Here is a 21,662-nt window from a genome sequence, read left to right on the forward strand (position 1 = left end):
CTAGATTTAAGTAAGTGATAATATATAATGATATTTTAAGATTATTAAATCCTATATATTAACTATAAATAAGATAGATAAGTTTAAAGCTTATTTATCTATAATATATATAATGAATTAAGAAGTAATATACTTAAAGTTATATACTAATAATTAGATTAAATTTAAAAAATAAGATTAACTATTAAATATATTATATTAGAAAACTTAAATATATATTATCTAGTTTAGAAGAGATTTAGAATTAATATAGATTTAGAAAAAGAATTAATTTTAGAAATTATAAACTAATATAACTTATAATTTAGTATAGAGAAGGAAGTAGTAATATAAAAATAAAAAGAGTTAAAATTAATAATTAATTTAATCTTTATATTAATGAATTTAGAAAATTAACTGAAGATATATATTTATATAGATAATATATAATATAATTTAGATTATTATCTAATTTAGATACTATTAGATATTGAAATGTTTATCTGTAAGATTCTAATATATTAGAATTAGAAAGCTATAGATTATAAGATCTTTATAGAATTAATTAAAATAAATCTAAATATATCTAATTTAGTAAGCTATTTTAAGGTTATAATTGAATTAATAATAACAGTCTTTTTAGTTATAATCTATTAAGCTATTTATAAATCAATACTATGGATAAAGCTATATAAATAGTCTAATCTAAACTTTAGTAAGATCTATAGGAAAGTAATAAAAATCATATAATATCTATATAGATAGTATTTATATATATATATTCTTAATAGATGGATATACTATTATAAAACATAAAATATAAAAAAATAGCTTATTAATAAAAAATTATACTAAAGATATTATAGATAGATTTAAAAAGTCATTAAATAAGATCTTTATAAACTATAGAAGCTGATTAAATAGATATATATCTAAATAAAAATATATAAATAGAGAATGACTTCTATATTTAGAAATCTAAATAAAGAATTTATAGAAATCTTAAAGAATAAAATTTATTTCTTTTAATAAATATTCTTCTTATAGATATTATAGATAGATTTATTAGATATAAAAGATATATAATATTTAAATTAATTTTAATTTTTAAGAATTTAGCTTTATAAGATAATAGAGGCTGTGAGGAATATAGATTTAAATAAGATTTTAAGAGATGATAGAATATTAAATAGCCTATAGTAGTATATTATTAAAAATCTAAAAATAATAAATATATTTTATAAAATATATAATATATATATTAATTAAGATTATAATCTAAGCCACTTTTAATACTTAATAATAATTATTCTTTATAAAAGAAGAAATTAAGATTATTATATATTTAAAATATATTAATCTATTATATTACTTAATATATTAGAAAAGTTTTTAGAAGTAATCATTATAAAGTGGATTAATTATACTATAGAGATTTATAATCTCTTATTAAATAAATATATAAAGGGATATTGAGAAGTATCTATAAATTATATTATATAAATTATTATAGAGTAAATCTATTAAATATAGAGCTAAAGTTTTTTAATAATATTAATATTTTTACTAAATATTATTAAAATATATGATAATATATATTATAAATATTTATTATATAATCTATATAGCTACTACTTAGACTAATTAATATTATAGATCTATATCTTTTTAATTAGATAAAATATTTAAATCTGAATATTTAAGAAGATAAAAAAATAAATAATAATTCTAATAGATATTCTATAAAGTTTATCTTTCTTATTGATTTTTTATCTTATCTATAATATAGAGCTTATCGAGATATATATTAATTAAGAAGAATGAATTATAATTAGAGAGTAAATAGATGATATAAATATTATAATAATAGAGATATTAAAGCAAACTAATATTGATAAGCTTTAATAAGTCTATGAATAGATAGATCACTAAGCTACATGTTATATCTTAGTATTTAATATAAAGAAGTATAAATTAATCTATTTTATAAATTTATATAGCACTATATAGCTAGAATTTATCTTTATTAAGCTACTAAATAGTATCTTAATTGAAGTAATAGACATTATAAAGAGATATTTAGATTTCTAATTAAATCTCAATCTTGATTTTATAATTTATAAAGAAAAGATAATAATTAAGATAAATATTAATCTATAAACATTTTAAGGACTGATTAGATTAATATAGGATATAACATTTATTAATATATGTTATATTTATTATATAATAGTGATACTGTAGATATTTTATAGAATAATAATATAATATTAATCTATTAATAAAAAGAAAATAAACAAGATATTAAACTAATTTATAAATATATAAAAATATATAATATATTTAATTAATGATATCTTTTAAACTATAGTAGTTAAAGTGTTTAATATAGAATTATATCTATTATTTATAAAGTTCTAGATAGATTAGTTAATAAAGAAAATTATATTATAGATTAAAATAAGATTATAATAAATAATCTTTATAAAACTATTATATAAACAGTCAAATAATAAACTTAAACTTAATAGATATATATTAATAGAGATATAGATCTAAAAGAAAAATAATTATTTAAGAGTTTTTTTAAATACTATAATAAAAAATTAGAAGAGTTACTAAATATATATTAAAACATTATAACAAATATCTTTAAAGATGATTATTTAGAAATATAAAAAAATAATTTTAAATTATAACTTAATCTAAAGATACAAAAATTCACCATTAATAATTTATACTAATAGAAATAGATATATAAAATATATAAATGTAGCTATATATATATTAAAAATAGAGTTATAACTAACTAAATATCTAAAAATAAAAGATATAATAATAATATATATAATAGAGATAGAAAAAATCTATATAATATTATAAACTATTTAGTAATTTAATTATAAATCTTAATAACAAATACAAAACTAATATAAAATAATAATTTTTTTAGATAGCTAAGCTGTCTTAAAAATACTATTTAATTTATATATAATTTTAAACTAAATCTAGATTAAAGATTATCTAAGTCTACTTAATATAATATATAAAGTAGACCTTAATATTACTCTATAATAGATTCTAGACCATAAAAGAGTGAATAAGAATAAAATAATAGATAGAATAATAAAATATATTATTATAAAAAGAGTAAAAAAGAAGTAAAGCTAAAAGAATAATAGATATAATTAGTTTTAATAATAAAATAATAGATTTATTAGATAATAAAAGATATTTAAATATAGATATAAAAAAAAGAAAAATAGATAAACTTATAAGGCTTCTTATTTTAAAGCTAAATAAATATATACTTAACTATTAAAAAGAGATATATAAGATCTTATTATTAATATTAGTATAATTATATTTAGAAATTATTAAACTGAATCAATATCTTTAATAAATTAATAGATAAGACTTACTTTAATATCTATATGATTTATTAGAATAAATATCATACTATATTTTAATAGAATGCTAATTATATAAGGAAGAATGTAAGATAATATAGAGATAGATCTAGAGAGTATATAGAAATATATTGATGAAAAAATTATTAATAAAGAAAAGTACAGTGATTAATATTGCTAAATTTATATATAATATTGGATTACTTAGTTAATTCTAAACAATTAATCTATATGTAATAGGGATAGTTGATCTAAAAAATAGTATTTATTAGAGTATTAATATATTTATATTAAGATTTATATATTTAATGATTAGTGTTTAGGACTGATCTGGCCACTTATTAGATTAATATCTATATAAAAAACAGTTTAGAAGCTGTAATATAGAGTATTAATAAGATAGAATATAAGTTAGGCCTTATAGATATATTAGGGAGTGTATAGAGTCGAGTTGGGCTATATAGATGTGTTATAGTGAGATAGTGAGAATATGGGAAAAATAGAAAGTGTTAGATTTTGATATTTTTATTTATTTTATTCTATTTATTTAACTTATTTGTTTGTTTGATTGGTTTATATTAATTTGGGTTATTTTAATGGCTTTAATTTTTTATGATTTAGTCTTTTGGCTGTGTTGTTTATGATTGTGTTACTTTTATATATAGCTTTTATGGGTTAGAGAGCATCTCTATATAGTGGTATTATCAGTTAGCTAGCTTTAACAGGTGAATGAATACTACTACTACTACTACTACTACTAATATTATATTTAAATAATAATAATTATTAAGATTATATTAGATTAGTAATAATATATCTTAAAATAAATTAATAATATATAATATATCTAGATATTAAAGATATATTAATAATATATATAATAAAAATATAAAATATTAAATTTAATTTTTATATAGTAATATAATTTAAAGAAATCAATAAAAATAAAAAATAATAAAAATATATAAAATAAAGGATTATTATTTATTTAAATAGTTAATTAACTTTAAAAATATTAATTAATTTAAATATAATCTTTAAATAAATCTTTATTAAAGCTTACTAAAGTTTATTAAATTAATATATAGAATAAAATATCTTAATTATCCTTTAATAAATCTTTAGATATAAAGATATTATTAATAATAAAATAATAAACTAAATAATTAAATATATTATATAATAAGATATTAAATAAATATTAATTAATCTTATTTATTAAATTTTAATTAACTTAATAAGTAAATAATATTGATTAATTTTAACAATTAAATAATATATTTAATAATTAATAAAAGATATTTAAAAATAAAAATAGGAAAAAAATAAGATTAGAATATCTAAACTATTATTTAATTTAGTTTAAATCAAACCAAATCTGAACTAAAATCTGAATAATCTGGTTCTAGTCCTATATATAATAAACTAAAATAATTCAATTTACTAAGTCTAGAACTATATGGTTTTTAAAGTCTATTTAGATCTAATTTGATTTAGATTTTTAATTCAATTTTATCTAAATATCTAAATATTAATAGATTTCTATTAATAATACTAATATATTTAAGATTAATCTTAATTTTTTATAATTATTATTAATTATATAATTATTTCTAAAGTAACTTTTTATAAATTAAATTTTTATTTTTTAAATTAGAACGTTATTTTAAATATTTTTATAAATATTATAATAAATTTTTAATATTTAAGTTATAATCTAAGAATTATCTAAATAATAATAATACTTTTTCTTTTTTTAATATATATTTTTTTGAATTATAATATATAACTAATCTATTTATTAGAGAAAATATATATATATGTTTCTATATCTATATTATAATATTTATTATTATTTATTTATTTTTTAGTATATCTTAATAATTAAATAGAAAATTATAATTTAAATAATTAATTATAGTTTTTATATTATTTATTTATTTAATTATTAAAATTTAAAGAGATTTTAATATATTTTTAAAAATAAAATTTAACTATAGTTAAAAATTCTTTTATATATATATATAAATATATATTTAAATATTTAAAAATTTTATTTCTTTTTTTTTTAAATAAAGAATATAATTAAATAAGTTATTTATTAATTTTAATATATATAGATAAAATTTAAAATTTAAATAAAATAATTATTAATATACTGATCTAACTCTATAATAATAATAAATAGTATTCTATAGCTTACTATTTAAGAAATATAATATCTTTAGAATATAATTATAATATCTATAATAAAGAGATATTAGCTATTATTTAAATATTTAAAGAATAATATATAAAGCTAAAAAATCTATAATAGAATAAATAATTTAATATATTTATTAATTATTATATATTAAAATATTTTATAATTATAAAAAAGCTGAATGCTTAATAGATTTATTAAATAGAATTTCTTTCTTATTTTTATTTCTATATTAAATATTATTTTGATAAGATTAATATTTTAATTAATATTTTTATTTAATATTAAATCTTTTCTCTAAAAGATTCTAAAGAAATCTATATTTAGATCTTACTCTTTATAGAGTATCTAGATCTCTAAATTACTATAGAATTATATTTAATAAAAATATTATTAGTACTAATTAACTTTAAAATTAATATTATTAAATATATTTTTTAAATTAATATAACTAATATTAATCTTAAATTATTTTAAGAAAAGATCTATAAAAATAATAATAATTAAAAACTAAAAACAGAATATCTATTATTTAAAAATTAATTAATAGTTTTTAATAAAAATAATCTATATATATAATTATTAGATCTAATCTATTATCTAATAATATTAATATATTTAGAATATATAAAAATATATAAATTAATAAAAAAGTGTTATTACTAAGATATATAAAATCTAGATATTATATAATATATAAATATATTAAGATATATTAAAATCTATTACTAAACTTACTCTAATCTCTATCTATTCTAAATTATCTATAGTAATATATCTTTATAAATTTTATATCACTACTAAAGAATAAATATAACTTTAATATAATTTTTATAATTATAGATTATCTTAATAAATATCTAGTATTAATTCTATATTATAAGACTATTAATATAAATAATATAGTAAGTTTATAGATTAAATATATCTTTTTATAGATTAGTCTATTAAATATCATTATATCAAACTAAAATCTATAATTTATATTAAATTTTTAAAATAAAATATATTATATACTATAAATTAAATTAAAACTCTTTATAATATATTATCTATAGATAGATAGTTAAATAAAAATTATAAATTAGTATCTAATATAATATTTAAAACTATATATAAATTATTTTTAGAATAATTAATCTAAATATTTATTTATAATAAACTTTGCTACTATAATATTATTATAAAAATCAATCAGTATAATATTATTCTAGATTAAAAAAGATTATTAATTATATATAGTATTTAATTAATATAATATCTTATTATTCTTTTATTATAATATTAATCATTATAAAATATATCACTAAATAAAATATTTAAAAGAGATTTAATATTTTATCTATAAAAATCTAAAAAAAATATAAAAATATTTAAAAGAAATAAGCTAATAAATATTATTAAAAAATAAATTTTAATATAAAAAATAAAATATTAATTATTATAAAGAACTAGAATATAGACTGTTTAAATAAAAAAATTAAAATATTAAATTATAGATTTTTATTTAATCATTACTTAATATAATAATATTTATAAAATAGATCTTTTTTTAAATATTAAAATATATCTAATTTTTTTATTAAATAAGTTATATACTAAATTATTAACTAATTCTTTATTAAAGTAGTATTATAATCTATCTTTAATAATTAAAATGAATAATAAAATTAAATATAAAATAGAAATAATAATAAATTTATAATTATTTTATTAATATTTATAATATTATACTAAATAATAAAATTATAAAGATAAAAATCCTATATAATATCTTATATCAGATTTTAAAAATATATTAGATTTAATATAACAATTCTATAATATATATTTAAATAAATTAAAATCTTTAAAATATCTATAAATATAATTAATAATAGCTATAAATAATGAATTCTTAAAGAATTATTTAAATGATAATTTAATATATATAGAATATTAAAACTATATAGCTAAGGATAGTTATATCTTTTTTTAGAGAGAAATAATATAATAGCTGGATTAGCATCTTATTTATTTTAGATAATTAAGATGGCTAGGGCTGAAGCTAGTAAGATATGTGCTATATAGCATGTACCCCACACTGATTATCTATTTACAACGTGTGTAGCTGTACATAATTCTTTCCTTATACTTAGAATTCTCGTTCAATGATACCATAAATTCCTGTTTATGCCGATCGTAACATATATGAGAGGAATCTAAGGTTTATATATATAGTCAAAAGTATATAAAGAATATCTATCTATAGCCTGAAGGGTTTCACTATGGTGAAAGCCCTTTGATCATGACAAATATTTTAAAAAAAAGAGATTAATATATTTTTAAATCTTAATTATTATTTTTAAACATAAATAGTCTTCTATAAAAAGATTAAATTTTAAAATAAATTAATAATAATATTTAATTTATTAATAAATTCTTTATAAATTAATATAATATCTTTTTAAACTACTTTTAATAGCTTCTAAAAGTTTATAAAAATTATATTATTATTTTTAATAAAGATAGAGTATATAAAGTTATATATATATTTAATAAAATTAAGAATAAATTTATTTTTAAATAATTTATTATTTATTTAAATATAATTAAGAGTTACTTAGATAATATTATTTAATTTCTTTATATTAATAATTTATTTATATAGTTGTTTTAGTCTATATATTAGAAATGACCTTTTAATTATAAATAATATTATATTATCTCTTTATACTATTATATTATTTAAATTACATAAATTTAGGCTTAAGTAATAGTTAGAGAAGTTAATAATTTTTAATCTAATTCTTAGTTATGTCCAGCCTAGGCTGTCATTTGGTTCGGTTTGAACCGAACCAAAACCGATCTGAAATCCGAATGGTCCGGTTCTGGTCCTATATATAGTGAACTGATGTAGTTCAGTTCACTAAATCTAGAATCATATAGTTTTTTAGAGTCTATTTAGATCTGATTTAATTTAGATTTTTGATTTGATTTTATCTAAATATCTAAATATTAGTAGATTTCTATTAATAGTATTAATATATTTAGAATTAACTCTAATTCTTTATAATTATTATTGATTATATAATTATTTCTAAAGTAACTTTTTATAAATTAAATTTTTATAAATTAAATTAGGACTTTATTTTAAATATTTTTATAAATATTATAATAAATTCTTAATATTTAGATTATAATCTAAGAATTATTTAGATAATAATAATATCTTTTCTATTTTTTATTTATATTTTTTAGATTATATTATATAAAAGAAAATATATATATATATTTCTATATTTATTTTATAATATTTATTATTATTTATCTATTTTTTCAGTATATTTTAATAATTAGATAGAAAATTATAATTTAAATAATTAATTCTAATTTTTATATTATTTATCTATTTAATTCACTAAAATTTAAAGAGATTTCTATATATTTTTAAAGATAAAATCTAACTATAGTTAAAAATTCTTTGATATAATTTAATTATCTAAATAAAAACTGGACTAGACTTAGATTGATTTAATTATAATTAGTAATTCTTCTTTAATATAATTTAGTTTTAATTTAGAGAGCTAGAACTATTTAGTTTTTGATTTTGATTCTAATATTAGGGACTAAACCGAACTGACCCACTTTTAGGTTTGGTTCAGAAACTCAGGACCAGAACTGAACCAAATGACAGCCTAGTCCAGCCTGCTTTAGGCAAGGAATTTCAAAAATTTGTTCTGCGAAGAAAAAGATGTTTTTTATAATATATTAAATTATATAAAGATTATTAAAATATTAGCTGCTTTAAAGGCTGCTTACCCTAAAGTAGCTTAAGACATCCTAATCTGTTCTTAGCTTTGCATTTGTTGGTTTCGTAACACACAGCCAGTGACAACTAGAGTGGGTCCAGGTGCGTGACACTACTACTACACTACTACTTTGGGAAGGAATTTCAAAATTTGTTCTTTATTTTGTCTAATAATAGAATAGAAATCATAAGTCATGAACTCCATTTTAATATGGTCTAAGATCGAATGATATAAAATCAGTAATACTCCTATGAAACTCCAGATCCTGCTTATTTTGAAATCCACTTCCAACTCTATACCAAGGAAACCGTTCGTACTACTTTTCTGGAGCATCAGGTAGACGTTCTATGACATATTTCCCTCGAGCAACATTCATTATGGGAACACCAGGGATTTTACTGCAATAGTACATCATTAGCGAGGAGTCAAGATTTGTATGGTTGGAGGTTGCCTCACCGAACCCTCCTTTTCAGATCTCGGTCGTTCGTCGCGACGATATAGATTCTATGCTTGATAACTCGATCAACTATGCAATCATCGGCATAGGTTCCCTTGTGGTCACACTTTATCCGTTCAAAACGAGGATCCTTAGCAATTCGTAAGGCAAGTCGATATTTCTGTCCTAATTTCTCCAGTTCTGCGAGAACGCAGTCTGTAATGATAGGGATGCATTTTGCATAGAGACAATCCATCATAGTCGGTATCACCTCCAATTTATGCTGGACACTGTGTGAGAGAAAATTGGTATCGACTAAGACCGAATATGGCGGTGTCAGAGACGTATTGTACTGGAAAAAGAGAGACGACGAAACCTGGGGTCTAGTAACTTCCATTAAAACGACTACAGATGTCTTATTAGTCTTGAAAACTTACATTTCTCGTACCACCCCATCATCTTTCTTTTCAGGCTTTTTCTCTTGAGGATTCTTTCTGATAGTCTCGGGTCAACAACAATTCTTGCACGGCATGTGAGTGGAAGATATACAAGCGACTGTCCCTTAAGGTAATGGCGCGTTTGACTTGTGCGAACTTGCGCACTTTCTTCTTCACGCCCATGCTGACTGTAGCTTTCTGAAGAGCTGATTGATGTTGCACAGCGGAAGAAAAAAAAGATACAGAACGAATTGACTACTTATCATAAGAAAAGCGGATCCCCCGTTATCTTAGCGTGCCTCCGCCACCCAAATTATTATTCCTCTTATCCTTCCGAGCCCCCGCGAGAAAATTGACCGTCTTCGAATTATCTGATCAAACATGCTTACGCTGTGTCGCTATCCCTGTCCTAGACATGGGTATTCCAAAATTGTCGCATCACCTCGCTTCATTGTCAGAGTCTGCCACCTTGGGTGGCCAACATGAATCATCCGAAGGCTTCAAATCCGTAGTAATCGATGGTCCCGCTTTGGTTTACCATGTTTATTCAACTCTGATATCGAGGATCAATCCGCGTGTCGGTGTGATTGATCGGCAGCCTACCTGTAATGAGGTCAGCGTGGCTGTCATGATGTATCTTGTTCTTTTAAAGGTAGTCAATGTGGACGTGTATGTTCGTTGAAAATTGGTTGGATTTGAACCCTTCTCCTTCTGCTGACATATAAGATGCAAATTGAACAACATATACTGAGACTGCATTCAATTATAGACGCAAAATTTATTTTGATGGGGCTCTTCCATTGCACAAACGCGATACAAGGCTTTCGAGACTTGAAAGGTCTCGGAAACAGCTGGAAGGTGCCTGCAAAACTACACGCAAAGGACATGGGTTGGTATTGGGGAACCGGGCTTGTTCGATTAGACCAGGCGACCTTTTTCAAGGCCCTAAATTTCCTGGAAACCGTTCCCCATTGCCAGAAAATGCTTTCATGGTTTCCGCCGTAATCGAAGATCTGATGTCAAGGTGGAATCTCGTGGAGATCAGATCAAACCTGCCAGAAAATTTGGCCGACATAGTCACTTATGATAGCGACTATCCGTGGCTAGATATTTGTGAAATTGTCCCAGGAGAGGCTGATTTTGCTTGTGCCGCACTGACATCTCGAGAGCATGGACTCGCTATTCTGACAAGCGATTCTGATCTCGTAGTTTTTAATCTTGGTCCTTCCAGTACCGTCATTTTTCTTAATACTATATACACCGAATACTGGTGTGATGAAGACCCATCACGATCTATAATCAGAGCTATGCATATTTGCCCAGCTTCAATATCGAACCGACTTGGAATTCATAGTTTACCTTACTTGGCGCATGAATTAAATGTTGATTCTCGTGCAGGTTTGGGAGAGCTTATTCGCCGTGCCAAACGTGCCTATGAATCAACACATCTTGATTCCACCTACGTGGAGTTCATGAGACAATATGATTTAAGAGCGTTCACCCATAACCTGTTCAATGCTTCTTTCTTACAAGGCTTCGATGTTAGACTCTCCGAGCTATTCGCACAGATTGTATGGAGCGGAGAGTTCCTGGACCAACTCCCTCGAATATATTTGCCATTCTTACAGGAAGATCATTCGAGACGTTGTGGATGGGCTGAAGGTAGTCGCATTAGAAGGCTAGCCTACTCTTTGATTGATAAGAACAAGACATTGGATGCACAGTATCCCAGTATCACAGAGTGCACACGCAGGGGAACGAGGTTTTGTTTTGATGAAGTAACTCTTTACAGCCGTGAAGTCATCAAACTGGAGGTACATCGCCTACTTGATGGATACAAACATATACAAAATAATCACCCTGAGAGCCGAGGCTCTCCGCTGTTTTGGCGAATATATGCCCTTGCTGAAATCTATTCAAACACTGAGGAAAACCACACATATTGGCCTGACAAAAGGGATTTGGGGAGATTTCTTGGTTTCGAAAAGACATATGACAATGTAGGCTGGGAAGAAATCCATGCCTTGGCTCAAACACAATCGGTGCTCTATTCATTGCGGATACTTTTTCAAATTATTCGGATTATACCACATAATAATGGCGCAGTCAGCCAACTCTATGATTGCCTGTCAACATTGCCTTCGCTTCGTATTTTGATGGGAACATATCGAGAAGTGAGAGATGAATACTGCGGTGGATGAAACGTAATTCCAGCTGGAGAGATTTGATTTCAATAAGATGTGTATGTCAAATTATAACTGAGAGACCTGAGATCTTTTGGTGTTATGGTCAAGATGCTATATTCAATTCTGTACAGTCTCTTCATACTTGCTATTTGAACAATTGATACCGTGAAAACAGTTCGAACAAAGACCGAGAAATATGCTAAATTCGCCATCTAGCGATACAGGGAGACTTTTTTAACACTTTGGGGCCCCGGTGGGTTGCGAACTTCTTATTGTAGCACCTCCAGCTGGGTCTCATGATATCGTGTACTAGATTTAGACCAATGAGACAATGGTCTCATAGAGCCAGACAAAAATCTTACTCCTAAACGCGTGATTGACAGTCGTTATTGCGACGTTTCGACATCTAAGCTCTTAATTACTCGTTCATCCATTGATTAAAAGGCGGTCAGGTCGAGGGTAGGCCGTAGTTTATAACAAGTATAATTTTGATATGATTTAGAAACCATACTATACATCTAACGCGGTGATCGAAGGAACCCGATGATTCCACGACAATAGCCCATCAATTCAGATAATCGCCTGGACTCTTTTTGTTGTTCTGATTTCCAAGCTGAAAGTGCCGCCTGTAAAGCATACGCCGTATCAACTTCACCATCTTGGGTGTTCGTAATAAGCTCAGCATGAACTTTCAGAAAGACCGCCATCCATGCATTGACAAGTTCAAAGTCCCTCTTTTGGCGCAGCCTTTCGGTTAATGCATTGACAAAGTCCACAAGCTCACAGCGACCCCGCGAAAATCGGCTGTCCAATGAGCGAATTTCTAGATCAATTTTGCTGGGTGATAGAGTCTTGAAATAGTCAATGAAACATGCAAAATTCTGACGACTAGCGCCAACTTGAAGGAGCCGACTGAAATGGGCCATCTGTGATGGCTGGAGTTGGGTGTTCGAAATCTGTGAGAGGTCGGTTGACCGATGCCCATTTGTTAACCCAGGGTCAGAATCAAGTTTCTGAGTGTCACCTAAAGACTGCAAAAAAAAAGGTGCTCTCTCTGGTGCTTTGACGGGCTCTTTGGGTTTATTACGCTCCTGACTAGTGATTAGCTTGTGCTCCGAGGAATAATAAGGGATAAACATACTTTGATAGTTTCCAGGTTGATAAGTGTTTGCCATGTCGCCCGTGGAACTATACTTAGAGTCATGAGATCATCGCTAAGCTGTTCAGCAGGAGAAATCAAAGGCTGATGGTGTTTATTCTCGACATCGGTGGCAAAAGCTGCATCTATCATTCCGGATTTAGTTTCAGTGATTGCCGTTGAATTCACCTCTAGTTCGACCTCGTTCTCATCGATATGATTTGGCTGTACAGATGAGAAAAGCGCCTTATTATTCCAAATATGGACGCCTAACTCATCGGAATGAGCAGTAGCGAGGAACTCCCCGGTGCCTGAAAAGGCCAATGATGTACATGTTGTTGGTACTTGGAAAATATCGATTAAGTGGCCTGTTGGGAGGTCCCAAACTCGGATGGCTGAGTCCATTGACGATGCAATGATCCATCTACCATCATTAGAGAAGGTGAAATCATTGATCTGCCCTCGGCACCCCCATAACTCTCGAACAACTCTTTTGGTTTCCAAATCAACTACTCGGATAGACAAGTCATCACAACTTAGAGCTACAAGCTCATTGATATCACTAGAACGAAGACTAGTAATAGCGGCCGTGGGCGACCAGTCTAATTCTGTGAGCATAAGACCCGTGCTGAAATCCCAGAACTGATGTTCAAGTTAGCATGAGGCTATTGGGATAAACGATCATATACTTACTTTTAGCTTTCCGTCTAAACCACAACTCACAAGATATCGGTTTAGACTATCAATGGAAAGCCCCGTGACGGCTTTTGTGTGTTTGTTGAGTTTTGTCCCAGAATTATCTGTCTCATGTACTCTGACTGAATTGGCACTTCTGGATTTTTTATTCGATGGCGGCGGAAATTGTTGTCTACGCACACCGGACTGGAGGTTGAACATGTCCACACTGCCGCCTGATGAGCCTACGACAGCAAATGTGCCGCATGCTGAAACCGCAACGCTCTATAATAGATCAGCATTTGAAAATACAGATAGTTCTAGGATTGCACACCTTCACTTCTGTTCCATCGCTTGTCTCAAATGCCCATCGACCTGCTTTTTTCTTTCCCCAGTACCAAGTTCGGGCAAATTTATCACCTTTGTGAGCAGTTACGACACTCTCCCATCCGTTCGCATTCTGGGCAAGTTTTTTGGTATCTCTTGAGTTCGTCCAGACTTGTTGACTGCTAACTCCCATGCCAGCATCGCGAGTAAGAGAGCAAGCGATTGAAGTTATTTCTGGTGCTTTCAGATCCTCATACGCAGTCTCGTTTCTTAAAATACCCTTTTTTTGGCTTTTGCTTTTAATGTTCCCCTGGGACAATTCAGCATTTTGGCTGTCTTTTCGCAGACTGAAGCCCCAAAGACTTCGGTCTTTAGAAGCACTCAACAACCATTTTCCGGTAGCGTCACTACCGTCAGAAGAGGCTGGGAGGAACGAAAGTGCACTGACAGCTGCAGAATGGCCACCCCTACTGTGCAGCGGCCTTGGAATTGGCGAAAAGGGTGATTCATCAAATATCCAGGACCTTAATGCATTGTCCCTTCCCGATGATATCAAGACTGGTTGACCGTCCAAAAATTCAATTTTATTAACGCCACCATTAGATATTCTTTGTCGCAGGTCGTGTGCGTTTCTCAGCGAGCCACTTCTTCTACCTCCATTGTTGAGATCCCATAGAGTTATGTCGCTATTGTGGACTGCTGCAGTAGCCATCACACCTGGAATTCTTCCATCTTCTCCAGCGCCTAACCCATCGGTCCGAAAAGAAATTGATGTCACGGGAGGTGCATCGGATAGATTAGAATTCAAAAACAAAACTACTTTACCTGAGGCCACATTACGAATCACAATAGTCCCAGCTTTGTAAGCAATGGCAACGAGTGAAAGAGCAGGTGTCGGTTCAATCGCCGTGACCGCACCATCCTGTTCCGTCGGTGGATAAATAGAGTGCAGCAACTTCCCCGAGCTAACATTCCATATCTCAACCGTGCCGTTGTATCTCCCCACAAAGATTTTGTTTAGATAAGTGGGCATAATACAAATATGGCCGGTAAATATAGGCAAGTCAGGGGCATTCTGTGACGCTGCGGGAATCAAGGTTGTATAATAGGCGTATGATGTTGAATTCCAAATTTGAATGTTCCTTTCGCAGCAACCCACGATCCATGAGCCGAATACTAGAAGTCGAGTAATTGGCCCTGCGAAAGTAGGCGTTCCTTCTAAAGAAGCAATCTTCCTTCCACGTCGAAAAACCCACACTCCAGACTCCTCACCGGCATGTTGACCTCCCCAAGCTGCAAAGATGACATTTTTCCAAGCGAATGTTGCTGTAATAGGCTTTGGAGTTCGAGGTTGGCTTGCAAAGACCAGTCCGAGGCCCTTTTTCAAGTCATAAGTGTGTAGAACGTTCCCAATGGATGTTGTGATCTGATACGTTGATTTTCCCAGTCGCACGGATGTGAATGGCACTGAGGTGGGAGAAACTAAGCCGATAGTCTATATGAATGTCAGCTGGGATTCGAGTAGGGCAATTACGGACTTGGCTCACTCTAAAATGCGAAAAAATTCTTGAGCCTGACTCTTGCTTCGCAGGAGCTCGTGGTTGCAAGGTTTTTTGGCGTTTTGCTAAAGGTGCATCTATGTCTTCCGCAGGGACGGGAGCCATGTTGTTCATGGCCATGTGCTTGTGGGTTGCATGTTCTGCTTGGAAGCTTTTGATATTTTTTTTTGGATTCTGTAATATTCGTGACAGGAAATACGCCCAATGCGGTCTAGCGAGCTGTAAATTGTAAAATACAACGTGACGTGACAAAACGGAAAAATACCAGTACTGCTCGCCCTGCACCTGCCCGCAGGATCGCTTATCGGGAGTCCTGCCGGAAGCGTGTCGAATCTTATCCGCCCCTCATCTTGGCGGTGTCGCCAGAGCTCGTTTGTCTGCTGAAAGCGATTCCTTTCTAAGGAACAACTGGGCTCTTGGGAGCGGTCTATCTACTAGGTGTGTTGTAAGTGTTTGTAACTATCAAGCCCTGATTCTCAAACAACTGGCGGCATTAACAATGGTTCATTACACGGCACCCTGGCTGATTAAAAAGTAGTAACTAACTAGTGACCCAGGAAAAGGTCTCAGGATGTGGGCCTCCTAAGAAAAGTTTGAGGGAAGACCACCATATCGTCCGTACAGGTCTCGGTGCCATATTTACGATTTTAGACATGTCAACTTCAACGCCGCACGATATGAGAGCGTTCCCATCCCCATCCAGATGACGTGGATCATCATATAATCCGCCCCTCTCTTTCGATTCGGCTCGACGACACACGGTCTGCACAAACAACAAATCAATTAGACTTGGAAGGCCCTCGCGGTATCGAATTCCACTCCAGCGTTATCGATAGAATTCGATAACACGTCTCAACCATGTCCGAGAATGTTGGCTCCACAAACGCTCCGGACGAACACAACGTGTCGAATCACGGAATACAAACGTCTCCCATATCTCTTGTGTCAAAGAAGGAAACAGAAGAACCACAAAGTATTTACGCTCTAAACCCTCCAGCCCCGACTTCGACTTCATCAGGTCAAAATCATATCCCCGAAACCAAACGACAATCATTTTCATCTCTTTACTCGCTAGGCTCAGCAAGCCATACAGGCTCTATAGGACCTTTGTACGACTCTCCCTCCACAAAAAATGGCAGCGACGACGGCGCAAAGTCAGCTCATCTACGGCTGGACACAGATGCGCCATCCTCTCACCCGGGGCATGCTGTGTCTGGCCCAAACTACACACCACAAGGGCCTCAACATATGAGAATCGAAGCGTCGTTCGAAGGATGGCAAGGAAGCCGGTTATCCCGACCACCTCGTTCGTCGAGCAGAGCACCTAGAAGGCTAAGTGGTAGTACCGCAGCGAGCTCTGCTAGTGAGGCAGACCCGCGACCTCCTCTTATTGGTAGGATCGGGGTGTGTGCCCTCGATGTCAAGGCGCGGAGCAAACCAAGTCAAAACATCTTGACTCGCCTTCAAATGAAAGGCGACTTAGAAGTCATTGTTTTTGGTGATAAAGTCATTCTGGACGAGGCCGTTGAAAATTGGCCCATATGCGATTTTTTGATTTCTTTTTTCTCGGATGGGTTTCCACTTGAGAAAGCAATTGCCTATGCAAAGCTACGCAAACCTTTCTGTGTGAACGATCTATCAATGCAGAAAGTTCTCTGGGATCGCAGACTTTGTCTTAAGATACTAGATCAAATGGGTGTTCCGACTCCGAGTAGAGTGGAAGTGAACCGAGACGGCGGCCCCGTTCTACAATCATCTGAACTTGCGCAACATGTCTATAACCTGACTGGTGTGAAGCTAGAAGGTCCTGAGGATGGTGTCGGAGGTGGAGCTCCCAAAACTCGGTCAGTGTCATTGTCTGAGGATGGGGAAACACTTATCGTCGACGGTCAGACATTACGTAAACCGTTCGTGGAGAAGCCAGTGAACGGAGAGGACCATAATATTCACATATATTTCCCCAACGACCAGCAATATGGAGGGGGTGGAAGACGACTATTCAGGAAAGTCGGCAACAAGAGTTCGGAATATGACCCTGATCTTGTTATACCAAGGTCCATAACCGAGAGCAACGCCAGCTATCTATACGAGCAATTTCTCAGAGTCGATAATGCTGAAGATGTCAAGGCTTATACTGTTGGTCCTGATTTTTGTCACGCCGAGACCCGCAAATCTCCCGTTGTAGACGGTGTGGTGAGACGAAATACACATGGAAAGGAATTGCGATACATAACAAATCTTACCAAAGAGGAGGCTTCTATGGCTGCAAAGATTTCAAACGGTTTTGGTCAAAGGATTTGTGGTTTTGACATGCTGCGAGTTGGAGACCGAAGCTTTGTGATTGACGTGAATGGCTGGAGTTTCGTTAAGGATAATAATGATTATTACGATAAATGCGCCAAAATCCTTCGAGAGATGTTTCTGAATGAAAGGCGCAAACGTGATAGAACGTTTGATCAACCAGAGCCTCCGTCTCCAGATCTGATGTCCTTTAAAAAAGGTAGTGCGAATTCTCATCGCAGTGCACTCAGGACTATATTAAAATCACCGAGCATGACACGGCTGCATGGCTCGCAAAATACGTCTAAGAGTCATTCGGTGTCTCCCGATCTCGGAAGTAACCTAACTTCAACACCAGCAGAAGTGGCCAGGGCCTCAGTGCACCAGACACGGGAAGAAACGCCTGCACCTGACAGCACTAATGCATCAAGCAATAATTCGGCTGCTGTATCCATTTCAAATGAAGAAGAGGCGCCGCCACCTCCAGCATCAAAACATTCTTGGAAGTTGAAGGGTATGGTAGCCGTCATACGCCATGCTGATCGTACTCCGAAACAAAAATTCAAGTTCACGTTCCACAGTCAGCCATTTGTTGACCTTCTCAAAGGACATCAAGAAGAGGTTGTTATTAAGGGCGAAGCTGCACTTGCTAGTGTGTCTCGTGCAGTCAAAATCTCTATGGAGCAGGGACTGGAAGATATGGATAAGCTTAGGTTACTTAGAACATCGTTGGAAAAGAAGGGCGGCTGGCCAGGCACGAAAGTCCAAATCAAGCCAATGTTTCGGAAACGGAAACCGGAGGAAATGCGAGAGGACTCGGCTGACCCAGAGCTTGGTGCAATTACCCAAGTGAAGCACGGCCGACCTCTCTCTCCACCTTATGAGGCGACGCCTGATAGTGACAACCTGAGTCGGTCGTCGCAGAATAGAAGTGACTCGATCTCTGGTGCCACTTTCTCTCGTTTCTCTGCGGTTGAGAACGATCTTATCTTAGACAAACTTCAGCTGGTCATCAAATGGGGAGGAGAACCCACACATGCTGCTCGATATCAATCGCAAGATCTCGGCTCGAACATGAGAGACGATTTGAAACTCATGAACAAAGAAGCCCTTCACGATGTTCGCATATTTACAAGTTCTGAACGTAGAGTTAGTACAAGTGGTAAGTTTGTTCGAACCCAATGTTTTGCTGGCATCATCTAACTATTCAAAGCTCAAATTTGGGCGTGCGCGTTCTTAGATGAGAAAGAGCTTCCCGAGGACTTTATTCAAGTTCGAAAAGACCTCTTAGATGATTCGAATGCAGCTAAAGATGTCATGGATAAGGTGAAGAAAAAATTGAAGCTTCTGCTTCGCGAAGGATCTGCACCCTCCCAGTTCGCCTGGCCCAAAGAAAACTTCCCAGAACCGTCCATTGTGCTGGCCACGGTTGTGGAATTGATGAAGTTTCACCGGAAAGTCATGCGGCATAACTTTCGTAGGTTAGTGCGTCCCGAGAGTCAGCCTCAGTCGAGCACAAAAACAGGTGACGAGACGTACCAGCCCTCAAAGGCTACTTACAATCCCGATGTTACCAATATACAAGGTCGATGGTGCACAGGCGAAGAGGCTGAACTATTCAAAGAGCGATGGGAGAAGCTTTTTGCAGAGTTTTGTGACACGGAGAAGGTCGATCCCAGCAAACTTTCAGAACTATACGACAGTATGAAATTTGACGCTCTCCACAATCGCCAATTTTTAGAATGGGTTTTCATGCCTCCTGATGACTTTGATGCGAACGAACAAAATAACAACGCCCAGCCAGGAAATGGGGATAAATCTGAAGAAAAGGCTGAAAACAGCACTTTTGCACACAAACTGGGACTGAAAAAGAGAGCACTTTCTCTTCTAGAGTCAAGACAACATTTTGGGAGCTTGGAAGACACATACGACCATTATTTTAAACTCCAGTCAGGCCCCAGCAACAGGAAAAAGAAGTCGGATGAAAGGCTGTCGAAGTTACGAGAACTATATAAGCTTGCTAAAGTTCTATTCGATTACATTACTCCACAAGAATATGGAATCAAAGATAGTGAGAAGTTGGAGATTGGGCTTTTAACGTCGCTGCCGTTATTACAAGAGATCGTCCGAGATTTGGAAGAAGTCCAAGCATCATCAGATGCTAAATCGTTTTTCTATTTCACAAAAGAGTCACATATATACACGCTTCTGAACTGCATTTTAGAGGGCGGCATTCAGGCTAAGATCACGAGAAGTGCAATCCCCGAGTTGGACTACCTTTCTCAAATCTGTTTTGAACTCTACGAATCCAAAGACAGCGATACGGATACCTTTTCTTACTCCATCCGAATATCCATCAGCCCCGGTTGCCATACTTTTGATCCGCTAGATGTGCAGCTGGACTCTCGCCATGCCATTGGATGTGCTCCTCGGCGGAGTCTGACAGCCCATCAGGACTGGAAAGAAGTAATCGAGACCCTCAAGGCCAAATTTGACACGTGAGTACATTGCATATGATCCTGCACTGCTCCTTTATTGACTGTTCTATAGGGTAAAACTGCCTAAAAGCTTCATTGCCGTCAATCTTAGCGACAAGCACGCCTATAAGCCCGAACCCACGATGTACTGACGGAACGTGAGGATGAATTACAAGTTCGATAGTATTGAGAGTTCAGTCTTGTAATCTATATAGATGGGTGAAATTTTGTTTTAATACAATCATGTCATTGAATACGATTCGCAGGCCGCTATCTTGATAGAATACACTTTTCCAGAAACTGTCATGGTATTTTGCCTATAGCCATCTACAAATATCTTGCTAGCCCTTCAATGTTCGGAATAAGCACGCGATCAACTTGATAGATGAGACCCATGTTGAATATAGCAGTAATCTTATCTGCATTTACGCCAATGTATGTCAAATTAAAATATAGACTTCCTAGGATCGCTCCCGAAGACAATGTAAAAAGTTCAAATATTATTAGCATTGATCAATTCAGTTTTGTGGTGCTAACTTATATTCAAACCTTTGTCATCAGAAGAGAGCCTATCGTTATCTACCCGACGATAGATAGGCCCGAGCGCGCCGTTGATCTTGGCAGTTGGCCAGACCCCATGAGCCTCAACGACCTCGGCCAGTTCGAGGCCATCGCCAATCGGTCTTTCATTTTGCCTGTGTTTTTTGCTGAGTTCTCACTATTTGCGAAATTGGGATGTGATATTTAAATATCTGTTTGTTGTA

At 31.5% G+C, this 21,662-nt stretch overlaps 4 protein-coding genes across 4 annotated transcripts; 2 read left to right on the forward strand and 2 right to left on the reverse strand.

The window, feature by feature from the left end:
* Window positions 1–9,524: 9,524 nt before the first annotated feature.
* On the reverse strand, window positions 9,525–10,527 carry BGW36DRAFT_389746 (DUF652 domain protein). The gene is made up of 4 exons (XM_046217388.1): window positions 10,369–10,527; window positions 10,257–10,313; window positions 9,840–10,202; window positions 9,525–9,781 (listed from the first exon to the last, which is right to left on the reverse strand). Exons 1-4 carry the CDS (start codon window positions 10,437–10,439, stop codon window positions 9,700–9,702), a joined length of 573 nt encoding a protein of 190 aa, XP_046066072.1. The 5' UTR covers window positions 10,440–10,527; the 3' UTR covers window positions 9,525–9,699.
* Window positions 10,528–10,671: 144 nt separating this feature from the next.
* BGW36DRAFT_307700 (XPG domain containing-domain-containing protein) lies at window positions 10,672–12,457 on the forward strand (the record flags this gene model as incomplete). The annotated part of the gene is made up of 2 exons (XM_046212260.1): window positions 10,672–10,925; window positions 11,026–12,457. 2 exons carry the CDS (start codon window positions 10,672–10,674, stop codon window positions 12,455–12,457), a joined length of 1,686 nt encoding a protein of 561 aa, XP_046066073.1.
* Window positions 12,458–12,960: 503 nt separating this feature from the next.
* Window positions 12,961–16,246, reverse strand: BGW36DRAFT_432765 (putative snoRNA binding protein; the record flags this gene model as incomplete). The annotated part of the gene is made up of 5 exons (XM_046221175.1): window positions 12,961–13,533; window positions 13,584–14,222; window positions 14,274–14,540; window positions 14,590–16,077; window positions 16,130–16,246. 5 exons carry the CDS (start codon window positions 16,244–16,246, stop codon window positions 12,961–12,963), a joined length of 3,084 nt encoding a protein of 1,027 aa, XP_046066074.1.
* A 1,143-nt stretch (window positions 16,247–17,389) lies between these two features.
* Window positions 17,390–21,050, forward strand: BGW36DRAFT_307773 (histidine phosphatase superfamily-domain-containing protein; the record flags this gene model as incomplete). The annotated part of the gene is made up of 3 exons (XM_046212266.1): window positions 17,390–19,583; window positions 19,635–20,919; window positions 20,972–21,050. The coding sequence occupies 3 exons, from the start codon at window positions 17,390–17,392 to the stop codon at window positions 21,048–21,050; spliced, it is 3,558 nt and encodes a 1,185-aa protein (XP_046066075.1).
* Window positions 21,051–21,662: the final 612 nt, after the last annotated feature.

Source organism: Talaromyces proteolyticus (assembly GCF_021365285.1).
Source record: "Talaromyces proteolyticus strain PMI_201 chromosome Unknown BGW36scaffold_14, whole genome shotgun sequence".
In the NCBI taxonomy this organism is placed as follows: Eukaryota; Fungi; Ascomycota; class Eurotiomycetes; order Eurotiales; family Trichocomaceae; genus Talaromyces; species Talaromyces proteolyticus.

What these genes read in the sequence shown, in the direction of transcription:
- BGW36DRAFT_389746 (XM_046217388.1), bottom strand. Translation starts at nt 10,439, where the DNA reads ATGGGCGTGAAGAAGAAAGTGCGCAAGTTCGCACAAGTCAAACGCGCC. An exon ending in ACCTTAAGGGACAGTCGCTT is followed by an intron (nt 10,314 to 10,368) that starts GTATATCTTCCA and finishes CGAGACTATCAG; the next exon opens with AAAGAATCCTCAAGAGAAAA. An exon ending in GATCTGAAAAGGAGGGTTCG is followed by an intron (nt 9,782 to 9,839) that starts GTGAGGCAACCT and finishes GTACTATTGCAG; the next exon opens with TAAAATCCCTGGTGTTCCCA.